The sequence below is a fragment of the Neolamprologus multifasciatus genome, chromosome 6 (genome assembly GCF_963576455.1).
Source record: "Neolamprologus multifasciatus chromosome 6, fNeoMul1.2, whole genome shotgun sequence".
Classification (NCBI taxonomy): domain Eukaryota; kingdom Metazoa; phylum Chordata; class Actinopteri; order Cichliformes; family Cichlidae; genus Neolamprologus; species Neolamprologus multifasciatus.
In genome coordinates this window covers 15,929,599-15,956,712 of record NC_140444.1, presented here as the reverse complement: position 1 = coordinate 15,956,712, position 27,114 = coordinate 15,929,599, and the positions used below count along the sequence as shown (strand labels likewise).

The window sequence follows — 27,114 nt, the reverse complement described above, 5'->3', positions numbered from 1 at the left end:
CTTTGCAAAAAAGATATGCAAAAGGAGAAAGACCAAAAAACTTCCTGTTAAAGCATATTTATTAGGGGAAATGTATTTTCAATACTACTAATTGGGTTCTCTCTCAGTTCAGCCATGAAATGCTCTAGCCTGGGAGAAAATTTGACACCTTAAGGTCATGATGCTGCATGAAAAAAAACTGCTGGAGTTACAAGCTTTGAGCTAAAAAGGGGTGAGTGTGGCTGCCAGGTCTTATGGGTTTTCTTTCTTCTGGAGTGAGAGCAGACTAGACACTCTACTGATCAAAGTGTATGGAGACCTTTGAGATAAAATGTTTGTGTTATTCACTCAGCAGTGATAATCCTCCTGGGCTGTTTTCTCTGGTAAGTGTTTGAAAAAACACTGGATACTGTTTATTTCTGCCCCTTCAGTAGTCTCACCATATACTAAGCTAGTGGAACCACAAGCTGTTAAATATAACACAGTCACAGTAATCACTGAATGTGATTGTATAGTAATACTGTGTCAGTGCAGGTGTAGCCATGAATAGATCCATATGCACTTTTCCCACAACTTTATTCCCTAAACAGTCAAGCACTAATTTAAAAATAATTAAAGCTGTTAGGTGTCCATTTATTATTGAGCCCTATGAAGTTAGAAGACTCCTCAATGCATTTCTGTCCTTATCAATGTAAACACATCAAACAGAAATAAAGCTCTGGCTATTGTTTTATTTCAATTTGCTTATTTTCAGAGCCTGAAGTGTTAAGTGTCCAAGCACTTACAGTGTGGACCTTGTCTCCTATTTTCAACACAAGCCCCAACAGCATCAGCTTGTGCCACATATTTTCGTGTTTAATCTAGAGCATGTTATTTTCCCCCCCAGAGCCCATCCTGAGTTCCCAATGTTAAAGGAGAATGAACACACAGATGGGGCTTGAGCAAGGCCAGAGACATGTTGTATAACACGCACAGACTATGTTGTGCCATGCACTTACAAGGCAGGGTCCCACATATAGGCTACACAAAACTATGTAGTCTGACATCATGTGCAAGCAAACGTCAGAAATGATTGTTAACGCAGACGCAGACACACAGACAGCAGCGAGTCCAGGAAGGCAGCTCAGCCTGAAGGGTCCATTCCATCCATTCAGAAGGTCAGACTGGGAAGGACAGATGATGCACATCAGACTGTAAAGGCCAGGAGACCCTGAGGTGCTCCCCTGAGTGCTGCTACCTCAGCCACAAAACAGATTGGCCCAGAACAACAGATGTGGTAAATCCCAAGTCAGAATTTCAGAAGTTGAAGAACTATAAAAAAGATAACCTGGATCTATAGAATTTAAGATGTAAGACCTACAAAAAAAGCTACAATTATCTAAGATATATCAGAAATGTACGTTTAAGTCCTTGTCTGCAGTATTACAATATGCAAAACTTTAAAAGTATATAATAAATCTTTTTTTCCCCAGTCTGTGCCATTAATTACACACAAAAATCACTCTCGTAATTACTTTTTGAAGAGTTTAGTGCATGTGATATTTCAAAGGATGCTTTTTCGTGACTCACCTGTACCCGAATTTTGAGCTTTCTTCATGCTCTGCGTTTCCTGCTGGTGCACTTCAGGTATTCGTCAGTAAAAGCAGAGACGCTGCAACTGTCGGTCGTCCTTCTCACCACGTCGACCAAAGAAACTGGAGTTGACTTTGTTGCCTCAGTTTCCCCGCACTTGTTCTTGTGCAGAAAGCTGAGTGCGTGACGACACTGTGTGACTGCAGGCAGCGCTGATGCAGATATGCCTCAATGATGTGCACTTTAGTGGGATGTTGAGAATCTCGAGACCGCAAGACCATGTTAAAAGAAATGTGAGCGCACGAAGGGGCGGGTGGAGAGGTCCACTGACGCGCTTTTACGCACGTATCCAAAGAGGAGATAACAGGATCTATCCAGTGTTGGGCTTACCCCAAGGGAAATTTGTTTACTTAGTCACACTGATATAAAATCTATGTGACAAACGCATCAGAGATATAAGGGAGTTCATCCAGAAGCCATTTTTCTTTGGCAAAAAACAAATAGCGCAACCGGCTTTGCTTCAGTGGTTATTGTCAGGGTGGAAGTTTAGCACCAAGGAAGCTAGTAGGCTGTATCCGTTACAGGCTTATGTGATGCTAAGGAAATATTTCCCACATACTTCCCATTAGAAAGAAGAAAATGAACACATATCTTTCTGCCATACCAAAACTCACATTTTCTCCTTTTTATGTAGAGTTAAACCAGTCTAAATGCAGTCGTGTTTAAACGATCACTCAGGAAGACACGATAGACATTAACATCAGCCATGAATATGAGAAGTATGTTGAAGTGCTGTGAAATGCTGCTCTCTTGTGGTTGGATGTGTCACAGCTGGTGTTAGGACCACATTGGGAGTTTTGGTTGAACCACATGGTCAAACCCAATAAGCCTAAAAATAATTAAGCTTCTATTACAAGTAAAAGCAATGCGGCCTGAATAATATTCTGAATACAATTTTAAGTAATAAAAGCATTTTATTAATATAAAATCCTGCAGTATAATGTTCTACCATGAAACTTGTAAGAATCTGGCAAAAGATTTCCCTAAAACAAATGTACTTTATTCAAAGGTAGGTTAACACAAAACTATAAATCGGTGTGGAGCTCAGGAATGTGTGAATGTGTGAGAGAGAGTGTGCGTGTGAGTGTTGCATGCTGTAAAAAGTATTTAGGCTGTCAGCTTTTAATTAATTTTAACTTGTATGTCTGATCTTATTGTAAAGCACTTTGTGATTTTAATCTGTGAAATGTGCTATATAAATAAATTTTACTTACTTACTATCAAAACTAGAACTAGAAAAGACAGCATGAGCACAGTTTTCATAGCCTGACAGGCTGAGGTGAACTATGTCAACTGAGGAAACTCCCATGTTAGAAGAATGCACGTTGAAGTTGGACAGGAAGGCTCAAGGACACTAGAAAGAGCATCACACATTTAATTTATTTGTGGCAACAAAGACAACAAATAGAGATAAAAGAGTGACATATGAAATATTTGAATTAAATAACACTTTTAGAAAAGATGTGAAAGAAATAGATTAGATAGAATTTACATTCCTTTGTTATATTGTACAGATGAAATAATCAGAATGATGCTTTATTACATATTAGCCTTCTGAAGTATTTGCCTCATAATCAGTTACAAATAGTTTGATAACCTTGATGCTGTAGCAGTGTAGGTAAAAGATACTGTAGCATAGTATTTTCTATAGGGTTTAAAGTCACTGCATGTAAAAGCTTCAAAGCTAGATGGGAGTAAATATAGACTGTACCCCAAAATGGTCTGTGAAAATGTCTGCAAAAAAATAAATCAATAAAACAAATAGCACAAACTATATTTTAACTCTGAATAATATCAATACTCAGAATAAAAAAAAATGTGTCAATTAAATATTTTGCAATATTTTATGTTTTTACTCTTGAGTCTCCTCAAAAACCTTTGCACTCTGGGTAGGCTGTCAGTCACGTTTCACCTCAGCTGTTAATATGCCAGGTAAGAAACATCTATATCTATTTTCTCTGGAGGAGTCAGTGAAGCTAACTTTGGCTATGTCTTTCCTTAGCCTTTTCATGGTGAAACATAGGTACAGTGGCTTGCAAAAGTATTTGGCCCCCTTGAACTTTTTCCACATTTTGTCACATTACAGCCACAAACATGAATCAATTTTATTGGAATTTCACGTGAAAGACCAATACAAAGTGGTGTACACGTGAGAAGTAGAACGAAAATCATACATGATTCCAAACATTTTTTACAAATAAATAACTGAAAAGTGGGGTGTGCGTAATTATTCAGCCCCTGAGTCAATACTTTGTAGAACCACTTTTTGCTGCAATTACAGCTGCCAGTCTTTTAGGGTATGTCTCTACCAGCTTTGCACATCTAGAGACTGAAATCCTTGCCCATTCTTCTGTGCAAAACAGCTCCAGCTCAGTCAGATTAGATGGACAGCGTTTGTGAACAGCAGTTTTCAGATCTTGCCACAGATTCAATTGGATTTAGATCTGGACTTTGACTGGGCCATTCTAACACATGGATATGTTTTGTTTTAAACCATTCCATTGTTGCCCTGGCTTTATGTTTAGGGTCGTTGTCCTGCTGGAAGGTGAACCTCCGCCCCAGTCTCAAGTCTTTTACAGACTCCAAGAGGTTTTCTTCCAAGATTGCTCTCTATTTGGCTCCATCCATCTTCCCATCAACTCTGACCAGCTTCCCTGTCCCTGCTGAAGAGAAGCACCCCCAGAGCATGATGCTGCCACCACCATATTTGACAGTGGGGATGGTGTGTTCAGAGTGATGTGCAGTGTTAGTTTTCCGCCACACATTGCGTTTTGCATTTTGGCCAAAAAGTTCCATTTTGGTCTCATCTGACCTTCTTCCACATGTTTGCTGTGTCCCCCACATGGCCTGTGGCAAACTGCAAACGGGACTTCTTATGGTTTTCTGTTAACAATGGCTTTCTTCCTGCCACTCTTCCATGAAGGCCAACTTTGTGCAGTGCACGACTAATAGTTGTCCTATGGACGGATTCCCCCACCTGAGCTGTAGATCTCTGCAGCTCATCCAGAGTCACCATGGGCCTCTTAGCTGCATTTCTGATCAGCGCTCTCCTTGTTCAGCCTGTGAGTTTAGGTGGGCGGCCTTGTCTTGGTAGGTTTACAGTTGTGCCATACTCCTTCCATTTCTGAATGATCGCTTGAACAGTGCTCCGTGGGATGTTCAAGGCTTGGGAAATCTTTTTGTAGCCTAAGCCTGCTGTAAATTTCTCAATAACTTTATCCCTGACCTGTCTGGTGTGTCCTTTGGACTTCATGGTGTTGTTGCTCCAAATATTCTGTTAGACAACCTCTGAGGCCGTCACAGAGCAGCTGTATTTGTACTGACATTAGATTACATACAGGTGCATTCTATTTAGTCATTAGCACTCATCAGGCAATGTCTATGGGCAACTGACTGCACTCAGACCAAAGGGGGCTGAATAATTATGCACACCCCACTTTGCAGTTATTTATTTGTAAAAAAATGTTTGGAATCATGTATGATTTTCGTTTCACTTCTCACGTGTACACCACTTTGTATTGGTCTTTCATGTGGAATTCCAATAAAATTGATTCATGTTTGTGGCTGTAATGTGACAAAATGTGGAAAAGTTCAAGGGGGCCGAATACCTTTGCAAGCCTATGTATATCTTCTGAAAGTGCAGACATGACTAAAAACTTACCTCCATGGCATGCAACTGTCTACGCATCCCTTTCTCCTCTGGTTTTGGTGTACTACGTATATGGTTGGTCTTTGGCCACATATATAAAAGCAGAGCAACAATGTCCATCTCAGCTGCAAAACTATACCCATTCCTATCTTTTTTAAATGGATTAATTCTAATTAATCATGAGAATCCATTAATTTGACGGAAGATGTATTTACACACTAATCAGTGTATAGTTTTGAGTACAATAGTCTATTTTCCATTAAATAAGAAAAAGAAAAAAGATTGTGTGTACCAACTCCTTTATCTATTTGCAGTACTTGTGCTTCATTATTCAAATGTAGACCAATACTATACAATGAAATATGACAGTGAAAATAATGCTGATCAATACTAAGAATGATTTGAAGTAATTCAAGTGGTTTCAATTAACCAGTGTTTAAAAAATGTAAAAAAACAAAAAAACAACCCAAAAACAAATTAATGTTTGACATTTTGACCTGTGATTGAAATGACTTCATGAGACTTCAGTGAGCCAATAACATTTGACTGCATTGCTAATCAAACTCATAGGGACTTGAGACAGGGGAGAGTTCACTCTTGGTCATGACTTCGTACACGTAATTGGATTCTTGCATCAAACGTCTTGGTCTTATGTTGCCGCTACGCTTTTGTTTCACCTGTTGGTAGTAAAACACCACAGAAAAGTTTGTATATATACATACATACATTCGTACACACACACACACACATATATATATATATATATATATATATATATATATATATATATATATGTGTGTGTGTGTGTGTGTGTGTGTGTGTGTGTGTGTGTGTGTGCAAACATCTGCAGCTGCACTTTAAGATGCAAACAGAGCAGTCAGCGGTTTTAGATGTTATCATGAACTCAGGGCAAGAAGATTTATAATGATTACAGCACTTCTACGCATTTGCGGTGATTCTGATAAATGTGAAAACTTACTGTATCTGCAGATATACAAAATAACCACTGCTGCACATGATAGCTTGCAGAGCATGACCTTACTTTAAAACCTTTAAGCAGACACAACTGAACTCACCTTTTGAATGATCAATAGGATGAAGACTACGATTAACAGCATGCCGAGGACACCAATGCTGATGATCAACACCAAGATGTGCTGGTCATCTTGTCCAGGATGTGCTGTGAAAAATATAGGAAAATTGGTTATTTGCTTATACAAGCTGTGGTATTTTAGTGCAGCTACACAAGAAATTTGCTGTAATTTCTTTTTTCTGGTCGCACGTCTTTAAATGTACTGTTTTTACTCTTTGCAATGCAATACAGAATTCTCTGAAACCCTGAAGAGAGGTCATCTAAAACTAAACTGTATATATCATATAGACAAGCAGTAAAATAAAAGTAAGGGTGTACTATTTTATGTCAAATTAGAACCACAACTCCTGTTTATTTTGCAGCCAACTGCGAAAAATCATAGAAATTTGGCTATTTAAAACCAATAACGGTGTACTGAACTCACTCGTGGGTATCGTGGTTGTATTTTCACAGGAACAGTTCTCCACTACTTGTACCCCTGTGCAAAATGAAAAAAAAAAAATGCAGGTTACACCAAATGTCTCAAATCTTGCAGCTGCCCTAAAAATTTGTACACGACAATCTTTTGTACTTTTCCATCAATAAATTTTCTGCTTGTTAAATAATTCTCAGAAACCATAAAAAACCCAGAAAGAGAAGAACATTAAAAATTATAAAAATACTGCTAGACTGGTGATATTTTCTTTTTCACATCATTTTAAAAACTGAAAGAAATATTAAAACAATATGAAAGACAATAATAAAAGTAAGAGTCTTTTATTTATATAATTTGGCCCATTGGAGTTAAATTTTGGTTGTAAAGAAGTTGAGATCACATTCAAGTGTAATGTCGCCACTGCACATGCTATGATATTGCTTTTTCTTGGATATTTCTGCAATTTCTCACCTTCACAAAATTCAAGATTACAAAACATTGTCTGTTGAATATGCAAATCTATGCAATGTCCTGCATTTGGCCAGCTCTACAGAGATGTGAGTTACAGGATAAAAATAAAGAGTTTTTAAGAAGAAGGGTAAAAAAAAGCACATCTCTTATAAAAACTGTGTAGACTTTGCACTTGACATTCTCTTCAACTGATTTTTTGTAGACGCTAGTGTAGGCACCAGAAACATCCACAGTCAGGTTGGTCATGATGATGTCGTGGCTCAATGGATCTCCTTCTGTCTTAACTCTGTCTTTGTATTTTGATCACTTAGGGTTTGTCTGGAGCCCAAATAACCACATCCATGTGTAACGTCACCACTGTGTAGGTAAATATGAACCAACTTTCTATACTGTTGCTATTTCTTAATGTAAAAATCACCTCTTGAATATGTAACTGTGTACTGTACATTTACAGTACACTGTGATTAGCCCCTCTTCAGTCTTTTAGTTACTGGACAAGATTGTGGTGTTAAATAGAAGAAAACACTCACCTCTTACAAAAACTGTGTAGACTTTGCACTCAGCACTTTTGTCTACTGATTCTGTGTAGACACAAGTGTAGACACCAGAATCATCCACTTTCAGATTAGTCATGGTGATGCTGTGGTTCATGGGAGCTCCGTTTGACTCAATCCTGCCTTTGTATCTCGATCGCACAGAAACTTTGCTGTTTACATGATTGCTATAGAAATACACCTCATTCTGTTCAGTAAACCTATGATACAGATACATCCCAGTATATCGACCATTGTTTTGGGGGCATTCTTCTGAGGAACACTTCAAAGTGATGCTCTCACCAGGCTCTGTGATGATTATAGTGCTCTCTGTTATTAAAAAAAAGACAAAATATCTGATTAGTTGGTGTTAAAATATATAATATAATATAATATAATATATAAACGTCAACATTAATAAATCAGTATGGATAAAAATATCTTTGTCTGATGATTTTGTAAATATTGTTCCAAGCAGCCTTGAACTATACCAACACAAGAAAATATTATAAGAAAAGTAAATGGACATACCTGAATAGCAATAATAACAAATCAATAATATGGCCCAACAGAGTCGTATCATCTCTGCAGCACTAACAGCATAAAGTCTCTGTTTCACACACAATGCGCATACTTACGCACCAGTTCAGACAACAAGCAGTGTTTCCTGTATGGTTTTTGATGTAGATCAATGATGTGTGCATCCTGTGAGATTAAATCATTCATTACATTCACTCATTTAGACAGCGTGTAGCTTTATGTAACACTCTGAAAATGTGTACGAATAGAACAAAGGTTTACAAATGTATAAAGAACTCAATAAAACAAATAAGACACATAAATGTGCCAAGCATTAAAAAGCAAAAGAGGGGGAACTCAGTTCATCAACAATAGTTTTAATTCATGCTATTACTACGAATCCCAAAAAGTAATAAAACTATTCATATAGTTAGTTACTCATTCATGTAGGAATTATTTTCATGTATAAACCATGAATTCTGCCATAATGGAGGCAGAATATACATTTACGTTTAGTTCCAGGATTGATACAAAGTACTGAATTCATCCTCCTTGTCTAACTCGAACACCAACTCATAAATATTGCTTTCCAGTATAGTCTGCTAGTGAGAAAGCCTCTCTAGCAGAATGATTCATGTGGATTAAATGGTCATTTTAGCCACATGAATCCCTGGGATTTTATTCCTGGATTAAAGACTTATAAAAGCAGGAAACACATGGTTAATACTAGTGCCCAAATATTTGGTATATTAAGTACATTAATTGATACATTAGTGAAAAACAGCAACATCCTTCTCACAGAGCTGATCTGAGATGGAGTTAAACCAAATCTAAACAGAGACATTTTAAAAGCGAACATTTCTCTTTTATGTTTAACAGGCATAAACCGAAAAAGGAAACATAAACACACACCTTTTATATTTATATGTATATTTATACCTATATCTCTATATTTATCTATTTATGTTCATATTTATCTATCACTATCTCTGTTTCTACGCTCATTTATATGAGCGCTTGTGATGTTGTATATTTGCTGCCATGACAACTCTGCCCTCTTGTGGGCAAAGTGGAGAAAAAAAGTGAAGATATCGTTTTACATGCATTTTCAGGTCAGGCCCCTCTTCTGTGGAACCAGCTTCCAGTTTGGATTTGGGAGACAGACACTATCTCTACTTTTAAGATTAGGCATACAACTTTCCTTTTTGCCAAACCATATAGTTAGGGCTGGGTCAGGTGACCCTGAATCCTCCCTTAGTAATGCTGCAGTGTAGACTGCTGGGGAATTCCCATGATGCATTGAGTATTTACTTTTCAGTCACCTTTCTCACTCACTATGTGTTAATAGACCTCTCTGCTGAATCACACTTGTTATTAATCTCTGGCTCTTTTCCACAGAATGTCTTTCATCCTGTCTTCCTTCACCCCAACCGGTCGCAGCACATGGCTGCCCCTCCCTGAGCCTGGTTCTGCTGGAGGTTTCTTCTTGTTAAAAGGGAGTTTTTCCTTCCCACTGTAGCCAAAGAGCTTGCTCATAGGGGGTCATATGATTGTTGGGTTTTTCTCTGTATGTATTATTGTAGGATCTACCTTACAATATAAAGCACCTTGAGCCCACTGTTGTTGTGATTTGGTGCTTTATAAATAAAATTTAAATTTAATTAAATTTAATTAAACTCTAATAAGCCAAACATCTGAGTCTTCAGGTTTGTTGTGGTCTGAGATCTATGAAATCATCAGTAATGACCCTAACACCTAATATTAGAATGTTTTTTTTTTTGTTTGTTGTTTTTTTTAAATGTTGTATCAAGTTTTGGCAATCAGGGGACAAAGAAAATTGTCACAGTCTCGCTGTGACAGACTGTAAGATTAATCAGGTGGGCCCACATGCAGACACGCAAAGAGACAAAACTTGACGTAATAGAAAGTGAGCTGTTTATTGAGGGCTGGCAAAAAACTACAAACAAAAGGGCAAAACTGAAACCTAAACCTAAACTGGGTGAAATAAAGCACAACATGAAAGACCCTAATATGAACGCAGATAATCTTGGACATGAATACCTGAGACGTGGAAAATGCAAACCTACAAGGATAGCATGGAAAACAACAGATGACCTGACAAAGACTGAATGAGAAAACACAGACTAAATACACACAGGAGGCTAATGAGGGAAGTGGGTACACATGGGGAAGCAGCTTACACACATGAAAATAACGACATCACAGGGGAAACATAAAGCTAAACACACTGAACACAGGACCTCTTCAAAATAAAACAGGAAATATAATGAAACGCAGACATGACTACACGAAACTGACAGAGACCAGTTGATCAAATTCACAATTCTCTTTAGTTTTTAGAAAAAAGACTGTGAGAGAGTGTTCCAGGGAAAGTAATACAAAAAAACACGAGACAAGACAAGGACAACTAAGCAGGGAAGATAAGGGAGAGGAGGAGAAGAGAAAAAGTGCGTCCGCCTCCTCCGAGAGCCAAAGGCTGTTTGGTTTCTATTGTCGTTGTATGTGTCATACAGATAGCTAGAAGGGTGTATATCATCAACCTCTATCTATGCCACCTGTGAAAATCTCTTTTTACATCATTTTACAAACTGTAAAAAGTAATAAAATAATAAAAGATTATGTTAACATGAAAAGTCCTACACCTACAGGGGTAGGTGTGCCAAACTTACAGTAACTTTTTATATGCTTTTTAATCAGCAATGGGGTTTATAGACCTTAACCCACTCCAAGGGGGATAATTATTGACTATATTGTGAGATTTAGGTTTAGGGTTATGAGAAGATGACTTTCTTGTAGATCAAATGACCACATTCGGGTGTAATATCATCACTGTGTAGGTAAGCGTAAAGGAAGTTTCCTTCCTATTCTTAGACATTTCTGCACTTTTCACTTTCTTAGCTGAGGAAAAAGATAAGCATCATGTCTTGAAGATGGAAATGGGACTGTATGCATGCATACAGTACACTGCAATTAGACAACTGAGAAGCATTGTGAATTACTCAACAAGATTGGGGAGTTTTTAACAAATAGAAGAACAAAACACACACCTCTCACAAAAACTCTGTAGACGTTGGAGTCAACGCTCCTGTCAAGCAATTCTTTGTAGACACAAGTGTAAACACCAGAATCATCCACGGTCAGATTAATGATGGTGATCTCGTAATTCATGAAAGCTTCATTTACCCAAATTCTGACTTTGAGTCTTGGTTGCTCCACAATTTTGTTATTGAAGTACATCTCATTCTGTTCAGTAAAATTATGATACAGATACATCCCAGCATATCCATCATTGCTCAGGGGACTTCATTCTGTTGAACACTTTAAAGTGACGCTCTCACCAGGCTCTTTGACAATTATAGTGCCCTCTGTTAAAAAAAAGAGTGTGTGTAATATAAGACACATACATTTGCATTAACAGTGACAACATTTTTATTTATTTTGGAAGCACTCAGAGAGCCACATATCCACAGTATCTGTACAGTATCTGTAGATAATGAAACTAAGAAAATGATCTGCTCTCAGTTGATCTCGATGCAGGCAAATTTAAACAATATTAACATATTAAAATATATATATATTTTAAATTAAATGGACATACCTGAGCTGGAATACAGAAAAAATCATCTCTATGGTTCAAAACAGCAGCAGCATCTCTGCAGAAATGACAGCATACACGGACTTTTATCACAGTTTTTCAAACACTGTATGTACACACAGATAGGAGAGATGGTAAACAGTGTTTCCTGTATGGTTTGATATGGATTGGTGATATGTGCTCCTTGTGACCTATCATTGCATGTGTTGTAACAATCTTTACTGATTTGGATTGGCTTATAAAATGAAATGTAAAGACGTAAAAAAGGCAGTGCAAAAGTGTAAATAACTCTGAGAAGACTCAAATATGTCACATGTTAAAAAGAAAAGCGGACCAACAATAGTTTTAAGTAAAATATGTTCATTGTATTTGGTTGTACTTTATAACACACAATAATATGTAAGATTACCACAGCCGTGTTCCTACACTTAATTCCAGCATGCAGTTCCTAAGGAAAAGTGCTCTTACCACATCAAAGATAAAAATATGGCCTAAACGGGCCTTTCATTAGCTGCAGGACTGCTTTGAGACACTAAGTTTTTATATTTTGAACAACATGAGCTGAAAGATGACAAAACAAATGTCCTGGGGTACATTAAGTAAGTCAAGGACCCTGTCACGGTCAACAAGTGCATCTGGGTTTATCCCAACCAGAAGCTGTAAAATGAATCATTTGTGTACTTAGACGAAGAAACACTACAGGCCGCAGCTGCCTCCAAGAGGAAGACTCAGGACTGCTTCTTCATGATGGGCTCATCGGCACCCAGGAATCACTGAGTGAGAAGGCTGGAAAATTGTAGCAGAAGAGAAGATACTCCCTTCTGAACAAAGCTTTTAGATCTATTCCTTTCTATCTAATATTGACATTGTACAAACAAATGTTCACCATCAGATCTTTTACTTAGAAATAGCATAAAAACCACAGTTAAAACTGATAATAAAAAATAACTGTATAAAGTTTTTACATTTTGTTCACAAACTGGAGGCCCTGGCAGAATTTCTATCTGAACTTTGAGCTCTGTGGTGCCCCCAATAGGTTAAAGTTAAAAATGCCATTATGTGCTTATCTTTTGAGCATATTCCCAGTTTTGATAAATTAGAAGGGCTGATGTTGGCAATGATGGAGGTGGTCACTATGATGTCACACATTGTTTATGGCCTTTGCATTTTGAAGCTTGACCATCAGTATTCTGGCTGCTGCCAAGACAGATGTTTTTTGGAACCTGAAGATACCATATTAACATGAGCGTGTCATAAGTTATCAGCTAACTCAGTTATAAGGAGCATCAACATCCTATGAAAAGTGAAACTTTTTCATTTCATCAAAAGACAAATACACAGATGTCTGCATGGGTAAAGTCAGATGTCAGCTCAGTGGATGTGATGTCCACTGGGGGGGGGGGGGGGGGGGGGGGGGTGAAGAAGAGATATGGGGTTCTTCCCTTTTGTATTCTAAAACATGAGCAGTTCTGCAGATTCGACCTAAGGTGTCCACAGTCGTAAATTCCAGCAGAGATGCCAGAGGGATCAGCTGCAACCCAACCGGTGAACCTGCAAATTGGTTTTGTATGGGTTTTTTTTGGCTTTTTCTCTACTCATTTTTTGTCATGTTGGATTATAGAATCAAGAACATTTGGATTCCCAGTTAACACAGAAATAAGTGGATCTCTAGGCCTGGATGTGCCTTTCTCCTTCAAATGATCAAAACAAAATCAGCATTAGCTCAGAGTAGGTTGATTGGATCAGCATAGTTCAAGTGATTTAACTGATTATTATTTAGTTTTATTTGCATTTGATTTAGCTTTTTTCCCCTGCCAAACTGCTTTAATAAAATATCCTGTAATAGGTCCAAATGGTGGACATTCACCTTTTAAACTTTTGTTAAGCTGTGCAGGTAAAAATCTGAGTATTTATCCTTATTAGTGCAAATAGCTATTACAGGTTACTCTAGCCCTTTAAATACTATCCAGGCCCCTAAAATTGACCCTAAGTGCACGAATCTAGAGGGGAGCTGTCATAACAGGTGGGACTGGTAGGATTTGACCTGCATGGCTACTCAGGTTTTGCTTATCTTATCAGGGGAAGCAGGGAGGACATGCCGACTTCAGCGTAGTTAGAGCTGGGCAAGTCCCCCCCACCCACATCAGCTCCATCTGAGTTGTGCATTTCCTTCTGGGTAAGACCCATAGGATCAGAGATTGCAACCTTTTAACCACAGAGCTGATCCAGGCTTCCTGTATTTGTGGTGCTGGTCCTGCTGATCCTACCGGAAGAGTTTTACAATAGAAAAACTGTCAAGTGCTGCTCTCTTGTGGTTAAAAGTGAGACTATCAGTAGCCATGTCACTGGCTTTTACTCTGACTAAATAAATAAAACAAAACTAACTGATGAATGAATGAATAATCTAAGAGTTCAAATAGATCGTGGCCTTTATTGGTCATATTCTTTTTTCACTCTGGGACTGCCATTAAAATGTATATTCACAAATTACACTGTTTGCCAAATTTGTGTTGGTAAAACCAAACCATAGCAGGTCTCACATTTACTCCTGTTGCTATCCCTCTGTCACAAATCACCCTTCACACTGGTCTTCACACACTCCAACCTGCCTGCATTATTTTCTTCATCTCTTTGTACACTGACCGTTGTTTTGAATGGCACATGCAAACACCACATAATGCAAGTTTTTATTGACAGCAATGACAAATGAGTTTAATTCAGAACATACTGTACACTCTCCCCTTTGAACAATAAAGATCTTGCAGCATTTACTTAAACCAGTTATACTGTTTGTATGTGTGTGTGTGAGTGTGTTTCATTGAATATTTTTCATTGAATGTTTTTTTATTATATTCCTCAGATTACTGTTGTTATATTCCAGAGCACAAATTATGGAGAAGGTTTGGAATTAACAATAATAAAGCATACAAGCCAAGAAACAAACAAACAAAGAAAACTACAACTGTTTCAAAACCTGTTATTTCCATTCTAATAAACAGTCTAACCATTATCATCCAGTCTCATCTCCACTTTCAGAACTCTAATTACATCCGTTATTTATATGCGACTGTTATCAAATCAGCATTAATAAACCATGTGAGATATCTGCATGTAGAAATATAAACCACTCATCCCCCTCCCCACCCTCCCACCCATCTTCGGTGGTTTTTGGCCACAATGTCCTCGCATGCACTCTCCAAGTTATAATACAAGAAACAAGAAACACTCACCACTTGCGTTCATTTGTGCTAAAGTAACAGATGAATAATCAGGCTGCTGATGTTTATTATGGTGTCTGAGGTCTAGGTCCTCACAAGCAACAACCCAAACCCTATCCCTATGATATCACAATATGTATTTATGCTTTTTTCAAAGGCCCGCTCAATTCTCGAATAATCAGGGAACAGAGGCAATGCAACACTATGAATGGTCACTTTGAGTGCATCATTGTGATTTAAATCACTTCAAAAACAAAAATCAACCAAAAACAGTGAAACAAAAGAAGAAGAAAAAACACCCCATCAACAGCTTCAAAAGTGAATAATATTCGACTACATATCTAAACAAGCTCATAGGGGTTTTGTGCTGGCTGCTCTGGAGCTGCTGCTGGGCACCCGTTGGTCTTCATCATAACTTCATACACATAATCATTGGATCCTTGCAGGGAAGGTCTTGCTTTTCTTTCGTGGCTTTTCATTTTTCTCGCCTGTCAATAGTAACATACCACTGTATCAGTTTTCTGTATAAATAGTATGATGATTTAAGCAGATTTCAAAAAAGTACATCATGTGTCTTTTTTCATGTGTCAAATCAGTTTGACAAATGATTTGACACATGGTAAAACAATAAAACAGTGCTCACAGTGGGTGCAAAGCCAAGTGGAGTTCTTAAGAAGTGGAGTTTACAGAGGACAGGTGTGTTAGCATATCATTAACATTGGGTTTTGTAACAAAAAATAATAATTTTCATCTTGAGCTAACAGAGCGAAAGACGTGAACAGTGTGATGCACTTTCCAAGAAGCTGCAGCCCTTTCACAGCTGCACTTCAAGATCCAAACAGATAATTCAGTGGTTTCTGATATAATCAGCAAGTCAGCGCAAGAGCGTTTGCAGTGTTTACAGCAGTCATACTTGGTTGCGGTGAGGCTAATAAATGTGTACATTTACATGTCTGCAGATGCAAGATAACCACTGCTGCACACCATAGCTGCAGGGCTGGATTACATAACAGCACCTTACATAGAAAGCTTTAAGTAGAAAGAACTGAACTCACCTTCTGGATCATCAGTAGGATTAAGATTATGATGAACAGCAGGATGATGGTGGAAATACTTATGATTAACACCAGAGGTAGATATCTCTCCTCTGCAGTGGATAAGAGTGCTTTTTGTCTGGGACATGGTTCTGTGTGAAATACAGGGAAACACAAGTGATGTCTTCATTCAGCTGCACAAGAAGTTTACCATCCTGGTGCACTTCTTTAATTACACTGTTCTAACATTAAATTTGCAATGTAATACAGAATTCTCCAAAAAAAAAAAAAAACTCAAGAAGAGCTAATCTAAAAATAAAAGGAAGATTGCTCTTCTCTTTGTATATCATATAGGAAGAGGAAAAGTAATTAAAGGTAATTAGAATCTGTGTTGTTACTGTTTAAAAAAAAAAAAACAATAGCCTTTTATATTACTTTTATTCAGCATTACTGTTGAGGGTGTCACCAAGCCCAAATGGCACATCAATAATTGTGAATTATGGTCTATTGTGTTTTATATCTACTGTAAGTTGAGTTCAGCCCTACTGAAGACCACAACCATAAGAGATGTCACAATTGTAAAACTTAACATAAAATAGTTTTCTTTGTTATTGCTACTTCTTTCTTTCATAGCTTCATAAAGTGTGCAAGCTAATTTGTGGCAATGGAAGCATCTGTATGCAGTGCACCTCACTTGGCTGATAACAGCACTGGGAGTTAACAGACAGGCTGTTAGTTGAGAGAATCAAACTGACCTTTGGGATGCTCGGTAGTATTATGCTCACGATTACCACCAGGTAGACGTCTCTTCTCTGCGGTCGTCTGGAGCTCTCTGTAAGGTTTGTTTGTTATTTCAGTATGGAAAAAAAATTAAATACAAATTTAGAATAGCTTTAATTGTACTTTAACAGCAACATTTTTTGATACAAAACCCTTCATAGTTAGGAAGGACAACAGAAAACTGGTATTTTTTTGTATATGTCACCTTGACAAGAACAGTGGATTAGGTCACATCATTTACAAACTGGAGTAATGAAACATATAGAAAACACATTAAACAGAAGCCCTGTGTTTGTATACGACCAAAGAAGTTCTGTAAATTAAAAGTGAATGTAATGATCTGCAAATCTCATAAACACAGAAAACATGTCAAATATTTAAATTGTGAAATTTTACTTTTTCATGAAAAATATTAAGTCATTTTTCATTTGATGGCAGCAGTTTGTCTCAAAATGATGGTGGAGGGCAAAAAAGACTGTAAAATAAAGTAGTAGCAAAAACAAAGCCCTGCAGGAACACTTCACCTCTTGCTAATTAGGTTAATTGGCAGGAAGTCAGCGTTATAACCAAGTACAAAAAGAGCATCGTAGCGAGGCAGAGTTTCTAAGAAGTAAAGATGGGCAGAGGGCCATTAATTGGTAAAAATTATAATGTTCCTCAATGTAAAACCATGAAGACTGAATATCTCGTCATCTGTATTACATAATATCAAAAGATTCAGAGAATTAGTATTGGATGCCAGTGATCTTTGGGCCCTCAGGTGGTAGTTCAGTAAAAACAGGTATGATTTTACCTTGGAAATCATTGCATGGTTTCAGGAACACAGCCACAAATCACTGCCTGTGTTAGTTGACCATGCCATCCTCAAAAGGAGGTTAAAGCTTTATCATGCAAAGAAGCCATATGTGCATGTGATCTAGAAACAGTGCCATCTTCTCTGGGCCAAAGTTAGTTTAAAATGAACAAAGTCGAAAACTGTTCTGTGGACAAAATAACCGAAATTTTAAATACTTCTTGGAAAACTTCAGACTAAAGAAGAGAGGGACCATTAGTGAGGATGCATTAGTGCCTGTGGAACTGAAAGCTTGTACATTTGGCACCATCGATTTTGAAAGGTATATACAGGTTTTAGAGCAACAAACAGTGGACAACACGGTGCCGAGCTCTTCAGCCTGTATTCCAAACTTTCACCAACTGAAAACATTTGGTGCATCATAAAAAGAAAAATATGGCAAGGAAGACCCTGGACTGTTGAGCAGCTAGAGTGCTATCGGACAAAAATGGGACAACATCACTCTCCTAAAAGTCCAGCAACTGATCTGTTGTTAAAAAAAAAAGTAGGTATGCTGCACAGTACTAAATGTAACCCTGTCCTAATGTTTTGTAGATGTGTTGACCTAATTTTTTTCTTTAAATTGTATATATTTTCAGTTTAAATATTCTGTTATGAATAAAATGTGGGTTTATGAGATTTGCAAATCACTGTGTGCTGTTTTTAGTAACATTTTACACAGTGAACTTTAAAAAAAAAAAGAGGTTATATTTTACAGATTCAGAAGTGCAAAAGTATTAAACTGAAACAGATTTTGCTGGTACAATAACTTTCTTAAATAAATTTTTCAGCAACAGTGGTGTTTATAGAGTGCTATCCTGCCTAAATGCTTCATAAAAATACTACATATTGGAGTTTAGAGTTATAAAAAGCTGACTTTCCTGGAGCCCAAATAACCACATCCATGTGTAACGTCACCACTGTGTAGGTAAATATAAACCAACTTTCTATACTGTTGCTATTTCTTAATGTAAAAATCACCTCCTGAATTTGTAACTGTGTACTGTACATTTGCAGTACACTGTGATTAGCCTTTCTAAAGTCTTTTAGTTACTGGACACGATTTTGGAGTTAGATAGAAGAAAACACTCACCTCTTACAAAAACTGTGTAGACTTTGCACTCAGCACTTTTGTCTACTGATTCTTTGTAGACACAAGTGTAGACACCAGAATCATCCACAGTGAGATTGGTCATGGTGATGCTGTGGTTCATGGGAGCTCCGTTTGACTCAATCCTGCCTTTGTATCTTGATCGCACAGCGACTTTGCTGTTAACATGGTTGCTATAGAAATACACCTCATTCTGTTCAGTAAACCTATGATACAGATACATCCCAGCATATCGACCACTGTTTTGGGGGCATTCTTCTGAGGAACACTTCAAAGTGATGCTCTCACCAGGCTCTGTGATGATTATAGTGCCTTCTGTTATAAAAGAGACAAAGTCTCTGATTAAAGACATGTCAAAGTCACCTGCATTAACAGTGGCTGAATACCAGTTGTTCTGGAAGCACTCATAGACGCATATCAAAATGTAATGTGACATTAATTTAAACCAGAAACAAATTAAGAAATGGGATAAAGTCCTCTCTCAGCTAGTGTTATTTCATGCAGACATAAACAAAATGAAAACCTCAGAATAGGAAAGTAAATGAACATACCTGAAGTGGAATAAGAAAAAATCAGTACTATGGCCCAACACAGTCGCATCATCTCTGCAGCAGTGGCAGCATAAACTGCTTGTGCTTCTAATGCTCTCTCTATATTTACACACACAGACAAAAGAGACAGTGAGTAGTGTTCTGTCCCAAGTAAAAGATTAAAAAAAAAATGGTTCATAATAATTTAGTGATAAAATGTCATATTTCATCTGTGGTAATTTATGTTAAAAAAAGAGAGTCATTTAGTTAAAAAATATGTTCTATACAGTCAGCATTAGTTTTTCTGTATCTTATTGTGAAGGAGTAATCTGTGTTCGCAATGCATTGTGGGAAGCAGACGCTGCAGTCAGTTGGGAAAAAGCATTGTACAGAAAACCTGCCTACCTGTGTTTAAACTTCATCTTCTGTGGCCTGAATCTTTATATACACCATCGAAAGCAATGGCTGTAAGTTTATTACATGTTCTGGTTTGTTTTACATGTTTATAACAGCTGATTTAGAGATCGTTTTTGTGAATGTGTTTGTGCCAGGAATTAGCCTTATCCCAGAAGCGGATTTTGCTTAGAGCATGGTCTATTAACATAGCAATGATGCTAGCGATCTAATTTGCATATCAGAGGATTGTTAAAACTACTGTTTATCATTACTTAGCAGCTAAGACTAACTTTGATACATGTTTTCTGTCACTAACTATTTCTTTTGTGCATTTATTTCACAATGTCAAAGAGCTAAAGGATATTTTATTTTCTGGTTTATTTTTTAGTTTCACTCAACACTTTCATCGAGCTATTCAAGCTACAGTTGTAAACGATTGTAAGCTGTCGAGAAGACTGTAATAAAGGAGCAAGACGCTCAGTTTCCTGGCTCATGAAAATTGAGTTTGGCTTGCTGTTGACCTGCGTTAACATACACAGTGTATCCAACACGTAGCGATAACAGTACAGTGAAAAGCCAGGTCAGCAGTTGGTGGAAGATAAAGTTTATGCCATAGCGATGGATGCCCACGGGGAGAAGGCAGAAGAAATGGCTAACTCAGGAGACAAAGCATCATCAGAGGCTAGCTCCCGATCCAAACACTCTGGCTCCAAGCGCTCATCTTCCAAGTTGTCCTCAAGGTCCAGTGTATTGGAAGCAGCCATCTTTGCAAGAGCTTCTGCTGAAGCTACAAACGCCAAAGCCTTGTACAGTAAGAGACAATTGGAAATTAAAAAGCAGCAAGCAACTCTGGAAATGGATTTACAGATGTTAGAGATAGAGAAAAAAGCTGCAGCCGCTACGGCAAAAGCAGAGGTTCTAGAAGCTGCCGCAGCTGTTGAACAAGAAAAAGGAGAAAGTTTAAAAAGTTCAGTCCCACCACAAGTTATCAGACAGAGAACTATGGAGTATGTGCAACATCAAACCCAGCTAAAGTCACATTCGGCTGAAGAAGGAACACCTCAAGTCGAACTGACAGCAAAGGCGCCATCATTCACTCCAAGGAAACCAACCTCCTCTCCACCTGTACTCTCAAAAATGTACGTAGAGGAGGAAACTTTTGGCCCACCAAGAGAGTATGTCGAGCCGAACAGTCACCATGCTCCTCACAATAGTGATGCACCTATGGCTGACTTTGCTAGGTTCCTTGCACGCAGAGAGTTAATCACAACAGGGCTCTTTAAGTTTGATGACACCCCTGAAAATTTTAGAGCATGGCAGTCTTCATTCTTAAATGCAACTGGAGGCATTGATCTTACATACAGCCAGCAGTTAGATCTCCTAGTCAAGTGGCTCGGTAAAGAGTCCTCAGAGCATGTTAAAAGAATCAGGGCTGTTTATGCCACTAACCCCAAAGCCGCCTTCCAGTTGTCATGGGATAGGCTGGAGGAGTGTTATGCTACACCCGAAGTAGTAGAGAATGCCCTGTTTAAAAAACTGGACAGTTCTCCTCGCCTTACAAACAGAGACAATGTTAAACTTAGGGAACTAGGAGATTTGCTCCTAGAGCTGCAGGTTGCTAAAGACGAAGCCTACCTCCCAGGCCTCGCTTACCTTGACACGCCACGTGGGGTTAAGCCCATAGTGGAAAAGCTGCCTCCAAGCTTACAAGATAAATGGCTCCACACTGGTTCAAAATACAAACAAAAATATAATGTGACGTTCCCTCCATTCTCATACTTTGTAAAGTTTGTCCAAGAGGAGGCAAAAGCGAGAAACGATCCAAGTTTTGTGTCATGCAGCAGCCAACCCCTCAACAAAGGTGAGAGACCACCATTCAAACAAACTAGCTACAAATCACCTCTAACTGTAAACAGAACAGAGGTTGATACAAGTGCTTCTGCTAGTATCAGAGAAGATGATCTAACACGTTATTGTCCAGTCCACAAGAAAACGCATCCTCTAGCCAAATGTAGAGCTTTCCGGATCAAACCACTACAAGAAAGACGAAACATACTCAAAGAACACAAACGATGTTTTCGCTGTTGTTCTCCCATGCACACAATAAAAGACTGCGACCTGAGGGTCAAGTGTGAGGAGTGCCAAAGTGAAAAACATTGCTCTGCCATGCACCCTGACACGGGTCAAAAACCCCAGCCAGAAAATGCACCTGAACCAGAGCCTCAGCCTCAAGACAACACTCTTCCCAAGGTAACGTCACGATGCACTGAGATCTGCGGTGAAGGCTGTCCTCCACGTTCTTGCTCTAAGGTATGTCTAGTTCGAGTTTTCCCTAAAGGTCAACCAGAACGGTCTGTTAAGATGTACGCCATTCTTGATGATCAGAGCAATTGCTCGCTGGCACGTCCTGAATTCTTTGAGCTATTTGGAATCAAGGATAGCCCTCTGACATACCATATGAGAACATGTGCTGGTCTAACTCAAATGCTCGGCAGGAAAGCAGTGGGGTTCCAAATTGAGCCTGTAGGTGAAGGCCCACGTCTAGACCTTCCTCCTCTCATTGAATGTGATGAGATAGTATTTAACAGAGACGAAATACCTACACCTGAAGTCGCTCTTGCCCATGCCCACTTGAAACATCTGGCTCCTCTGATACCTAAGCACGACCCAGCTGCCCAGATTGCAGTTCTACTGGGCAGAGACATCATACAAGTCCACAAGGCGCGACAACAAGTCAACGGACCCCACAACGCTCCCTTTGCTCAGCGCCTAGACCTAGGCTGGGTAATTGTGGGGGAAGTATGCCTCAATGCTCACAGGCCAACGGTCAATGCCTATAAAACCCACGTGCTCTCCAACGGGCGTCCATCTCTCCTCACTCCTTGTCCTAACAGCATGAAGATCAAAGAAAAACCATGCTATGGCGGGGAGCATAAGAGTAGCTTCTTAAAACGCAGTTCGAAACCCAATGCAGCAGAAGAAAAGCTTGGAGAGAAAGTTTTTGAGCGCACAGAGTATGACAACCAGCGTGCCCTGTCCTTTGAGGATGAGACCTTCCTTAAGATAATGGAAAAGGAAGTCCACCAAGATGGAAACAATAACTGGATTGCTCCTTTACCATTCAAGTCCCCTCGCTTGCCACTTCCAAATAACAGAGACCAAGCGCTGTCTAGACTCAACTCACTGAGACGCAACTTAACCAAAAACCCTCAAATGAAAGAGCAGTTCTCAGAATTTATGGACAAGCTGTTTAAAAACAACCATGCAGAGATTGCTCCACCCATTGATGATAACACTGAGTGCTGGTACCTGCCTATTTTCGGCGTATATCATCCCCAGAAGCCCGGTCAGATACGGGTGGTCTTTGACTCTAGTGCCGAGCAGTCTGGTGTGTCACTCAATTCAGTGTTATTAACGGGCCCTGATCTCAATAACACCCTCCTTGGTGTCCTGATTCGGTTTAGGAAAGAGCTCATTGCAACCACTGCTGACATTCAGCAGATGTTTTACGGGTTCCTGGTTAGACCAGACCACAGAGATTATTTGAGGTTCCTGTGGCACAAGGACAATGACTTGTCAAAGGAGGTGCAGGAGTACCGCATGCGGGTACATGTTTTTGGTAATAGCCCGTCACCAGCGGTAGCCATCTATTGCCTTCGAAGAGCCATCCAGGAAGGTGAGGCAAAGTTTGGAGCAGACACAAGACACTTCGTCGAGAGACACTTCTACGTCGATGACGGGCTGATTTCGGTTCCCACGGAGTCTGCAGCCATCGATCTGCTCAGGCGCACATGTGCATCCTTAGCTGTGTCTAACCTCAAGCTCCACAAAATCGCCTCAAATAGTGTCTCAGTCATGCAAGCATTCAAGCCAGAGGATTTGGCCTCCGGCATCAAAGACTTGAGTCTCGGCGACGATGCTTTACCGGCCCAGAGAAGTCTAGGAATGTGCTGGGACATTAACACTGATTCATTCACCTTCAAGGTAGCTGTCAATGACAAACCCTATACCCGCCGCGGGGTTCTCTCAGTGATTAATAGCATCTTCGACCCCTTGGGACTAGCATCGCCAGTGACAATCAAAGGCAGACTCTTGTTACGCAAAATGTCAAATGGAGTCCAAGATTGGGATGCTTCTCTCCCCCAAGAGGAGATGGACGCATGGGAAACATGGAAAATGTCCCTCCAAGATCTGAGCAGCCTAAGAGTGCCGCGCTGCTATGTACCAGCCTCCCTTTCCATGTCCACTTACACTGAACTGTGTGTCTTTAGTGATGCCTCAAGCTGGGCTATTGCAGCAGTAGCATATTTGAAAACAGTCAATGCAGAGGGACAATGTGAAGTCGGATTTGTGCTTGGCAAAGCAAAACTTTCACCCCAACCAGAACCGACAATACCTCGTCTTGAGCTTTGTGGAGCAGTTCTAGCGGTGGAGATGGCGGAGCTCATTCTGGATGAACTTGATCATAAACCGAACACTGTCAAATTCTACTGTGACAGCAGGGTGGTTCTTGGGTACATTTGCAACGATTCAAAGCGCTTTTATGTCTACGTACATAATCGAGTTCATCGTATACGCCAGTCCACATCCCCTGAACAGTGGCATTATGTCACATCAGAGCAAAACCCAGCCGATCTAGCAACCAGGTCAGTACCTGCATCACAGCTCATGGACACTATGTGGTTTAAGGGACCAGACTTCCTTTACAAACTACATGAACCAGAGACACATGAATCGTTTGAGCTGATTGAACCTGAAGTGGATGCTGAAATCCGACAAGTTAGTACCTTTGTTACTCAGATTCAGAAGAGCGGATTCACACCAGAACGCTTCCAACGCTTTTCAAGCTGGACCTCACTGGTACGTGCCATTGCCTTCTTAATTCACCAAGCTCGTTCTCACTCATCAAGCAACTCGTCAAATCATTCATGCAGGGGCTGGCATAAATGCAGAGAACCACGCACTCCAGAGGAGATGGATGCAGCTAGTAACCTCATTCTCCAGTCTGTTCAAAGGGACGCTTTTCCTGATGAGTATGCTGCTCTACAAGCCAAACAAACCATCCACGCCTCTAGCCCCATTGTAGCCCTCGACCCATTCATGGGTGACGACCTCATCAAAGTTGGAGGTCGCCTCAAACATGCTTCATTGGATCCAACATTAAAGAATCCAAAAATTCTGCCAAGCAAGCATCATGTGTCAAAGTTGCTTGTCCTGCACTATCATGCTAAGGTTGTGCATCAAGGAAGGCAGTTCACAGAGAGTGCAGTTAGGCAAGCTGGACTGTGGATTGTAGGCTGCAAAAGACTGGTCTCATCCATTATCCACCGTTGCGTAACATGCAAGAAACTCAGGGGGAAACTAGAGACTCAAAAAATGGCAGATCTCCCGCCTGAAAGACTTGAAACATGCCCTCCATTTTCGTATGTCGGGTTGGACGTGTTTGGCCCATGGTCAGTGGTTACTCGACGCACACGAGGTGGCGCAGCACAAAGTAAGAGGTGGGCGATACTTTTTACGTGTATGACTACAAGAGGTGTACACACCGAAGTCATTGAATCTATGGACACTTGCAGCTGCATAAATGCAATACGCAGATTCTTTGCGATAAGAGGCCCAGCCAAACAAATGCGGTCAGACAGGGGCACCAACTTCATCGCAGCAAGCGTGGAGCTTGGCATGGCACAACCAAACAAGAACCCTCCCGACATTGTCAACCATCTTCATGCCAACGGTTGCACATGGGAGTTCAACCCCCCACATGCTTCTCACATGGGGGGTGTCTGGGAAAGGATGATTGGGGTAACTCGCCGAATATTGGATTCTATGCTCTTGCAGAACAAACACACCCGTCTGACACATGAGGTGCTTTGTACCCTAATGGCTGAGGTATCGTCTATAATCAATGCAAGGCCCTTGGTCCCTATTTCAACTGACCCTTCCTCACCATTCATACTCTGTCCTGCAATGATACTGACCCAAAAGCAGGGCGTTCCTTCTCCACCAGGAGACTTTTGTGGAAAAGACTTGCTCAAGAACCAATGGAAACAAGTGCAAGCACTCGCCAATGGTTTCTGGAGTCGCTGGAGAAACGAATATCTCAACACCCTCCAATCAAGGCGCAAGTGGCATGGAACACGCCGCAATCTTCAGTCAGGCGACATTGTGTTGTTGAAACAAAATCAAGCACCCAGAAACGAATGGACAATGGCTATCATCACAGCCACCTTTCCAAGCAGTGATGGGAAGGTCAGAAAGGTCGAAGTGAGGACATCTTCCCAGGGAGTCTCAAAGACTTACCTGCGTCCCATTTCGGATGTTGTTGTGCTCTTGGAAAAGGAAGTGACTGATAAAAAGTAGTAGTGGCATCAGTAATGCCAGGCGGGGAGTGTTCTGTCCCAAGTAAAAGATTAAAAAAAAATGGTTCATAATAATTTAGTGATAAAATGTCATATTTCATCTGTGGTAATTTATGTTAAAAAAAGAGAGTCATTTAGTTAAAAAATATGTTCTATACAGTCAGCATTAGTTTTTCTGTATCTTATTGTGAAGGAGTAATCTGTGTTCGCAATGCATTGTGGGAAGCAGACGCTGCAGTCAGTTGGGAAAAAGCATTGTACAGAAAACCTGCCTACCTGTGTTTAAACTTCATCTTCTGTGGCCTGAATCTTTATATACACCATCGAAAGCAATGGCTGTAAGTTTATTACATGTTCTGGTTTGTTTTATATGTTTATAACAGCTGATTTAGAGATCGTTTTTGTGAATGTGTTTGTGCCAGGAATTAGCCTTATCCCAGAAGCGGATTTTGCTTAGAGCATGGTCTATTAACATAGCAATGATGCTAGCGATCTAATTTGCATATCAGAGGATTGTTAAAACTACTGTTTATCATTACTTAGCAGCTAAGACTAACTTTGATACATGTTTTCTGTCACTAACTATTTCTTTTGTGCATTTATTTCACAATGTCAAAGAGCTAAAGGATATTTTATTTTCTGGTTTATTTTTTAGTTTCACTCAACACTTTCATCGAGCTATTCAAGCTACAGTTGTAAACGATTGTAAGCTGTCGAGAAGACTGTAATAAAGGAGCAAGACGCTCAGTTTCCTGGCTCATGAAAATTGAGTTTGGCTTGCTGTTGACCTGCGTTAACATACACAGTGTATCCAACACGTAGCGATAACAGTACAAGTAGTGTTTCCTGTATGTATAGTCTGGACTGATGAAAGCGCATCTTGTAGGATGAAATCACTGGTTTCAGTTTTAGACAGTGAAGTTGTGTTTAGCTTTTAAATCATGATG

At 39.6% G+C, this 27,114-nt stretch overlaps 4 protein-coding genes and 1 long non-coding RNA gene across 6 annotated transcripts in view; 1 reads left to right on the top strand and 4 right to left on the bottom strand.

Annotated features, from left to right (window-relative positions):
* The window catches only part of septin9b (septin 9b), a 70,350-nt gene extending 68,524 nt beyond the window's left edge, over positions 1 to 1,826 (bottom strand). Inside the window, exon 1 of the mRNA XM_085163792.1 lies at positions 1,549 to 1,826. Coding sequence (XP_085019918.1) covers positions 1,549 to 1,576 — 28 coding nt within the window. The 5' untranslated portion in view covers positions 1,577 to 1,826. The remainder of the gene's footprint in view (positions 1 to 1,548) is intronic.
* The window catches only part of LOC146516711 (uncharacterized), a 138,523-nt gene that overhangs the window by 111,111 nt on the left and 298 nt on the right, over positions 1 to 27,114 (bottom strand). The window lies entirely within an intron of this gene.
* Positions 2,508 to 11,282, bottom strand: LOC146516714 (uncharacterized). Its single transcript, XM_085163805.1, has 5 exons — positions 8,304 to 11,282; positions 7,770 to 8,102; positions 6,778 to 6,831; positions 6,337 to 6,440; positions 2,508 to 5,937 (listed from the first exon to the last, which is right to left on the bottom strand). Exons 1-5 carry the CDS (start codon positions 8,353 to 8,355, stop codon positions 5,815 to 5,817), a joined length of 666 nt encoding a protein of 221 aa, XP_085019931.1. The 5' UTR covers positions 8,356 to 11,282; the 3' UTR covers positions 2,508 to 5,814.
* Positions 11,432 to 20,108, bottom strand: LOC146516713 (uncharacterized). The gene is made up of 6 exons (XM_085163046.1): positions 20,099 to 20,108; positions 19,434 to 19,574; positions 18,866 to 19,197; positions 16,915 to 17,014; positions 16,181 to 16,311; positions 11,432 to 15,613 (listed from the first exon to the last, which is right to left on the bottom strand). The coding sequence occupies exons 1-6, from the start codon at positions 20,106 to 20,108 to the stop codon at positions 15,467 to 15,469; spliced, it is 861 nt and encodes a 286-aa protein (XP_085019172.1). The 3' UTR covers positions 11,432 to 15,466.
* On the top strand, positions 19,591 to 27,009 carry LOC146516712 (uncharacterized). Of its 2 annotated transcripts, XR_014874688.1 has the most exons (3): positions 19,591 to 19,879; positions 20,197 to 26,505; positions 26,823 to 27,009. XR_014874688.1 is itself a non-coding variant. In XM_085163787.1 (2 exons), the coding sequence occupies exon 2, from the start codon at positions 20,427 to 20,429 to the stop codon at positions 26,166 to 26,168; it is 5,742 nt and encodes a 1,913-aa protein (XP_085019913.1). In that variant the 5' UTR covers positions 19,591 to 19,879; positions 20,197 to 20,426; the 3' UTR covers positions 26,169 to 27,009. The 2 variants fall into 2 exon arrangements, 1 of the variants encoding a protein (XP_085019913.1); XM_085163787.1 differs by having other exon boundaries at positions 20,197 to 27,009.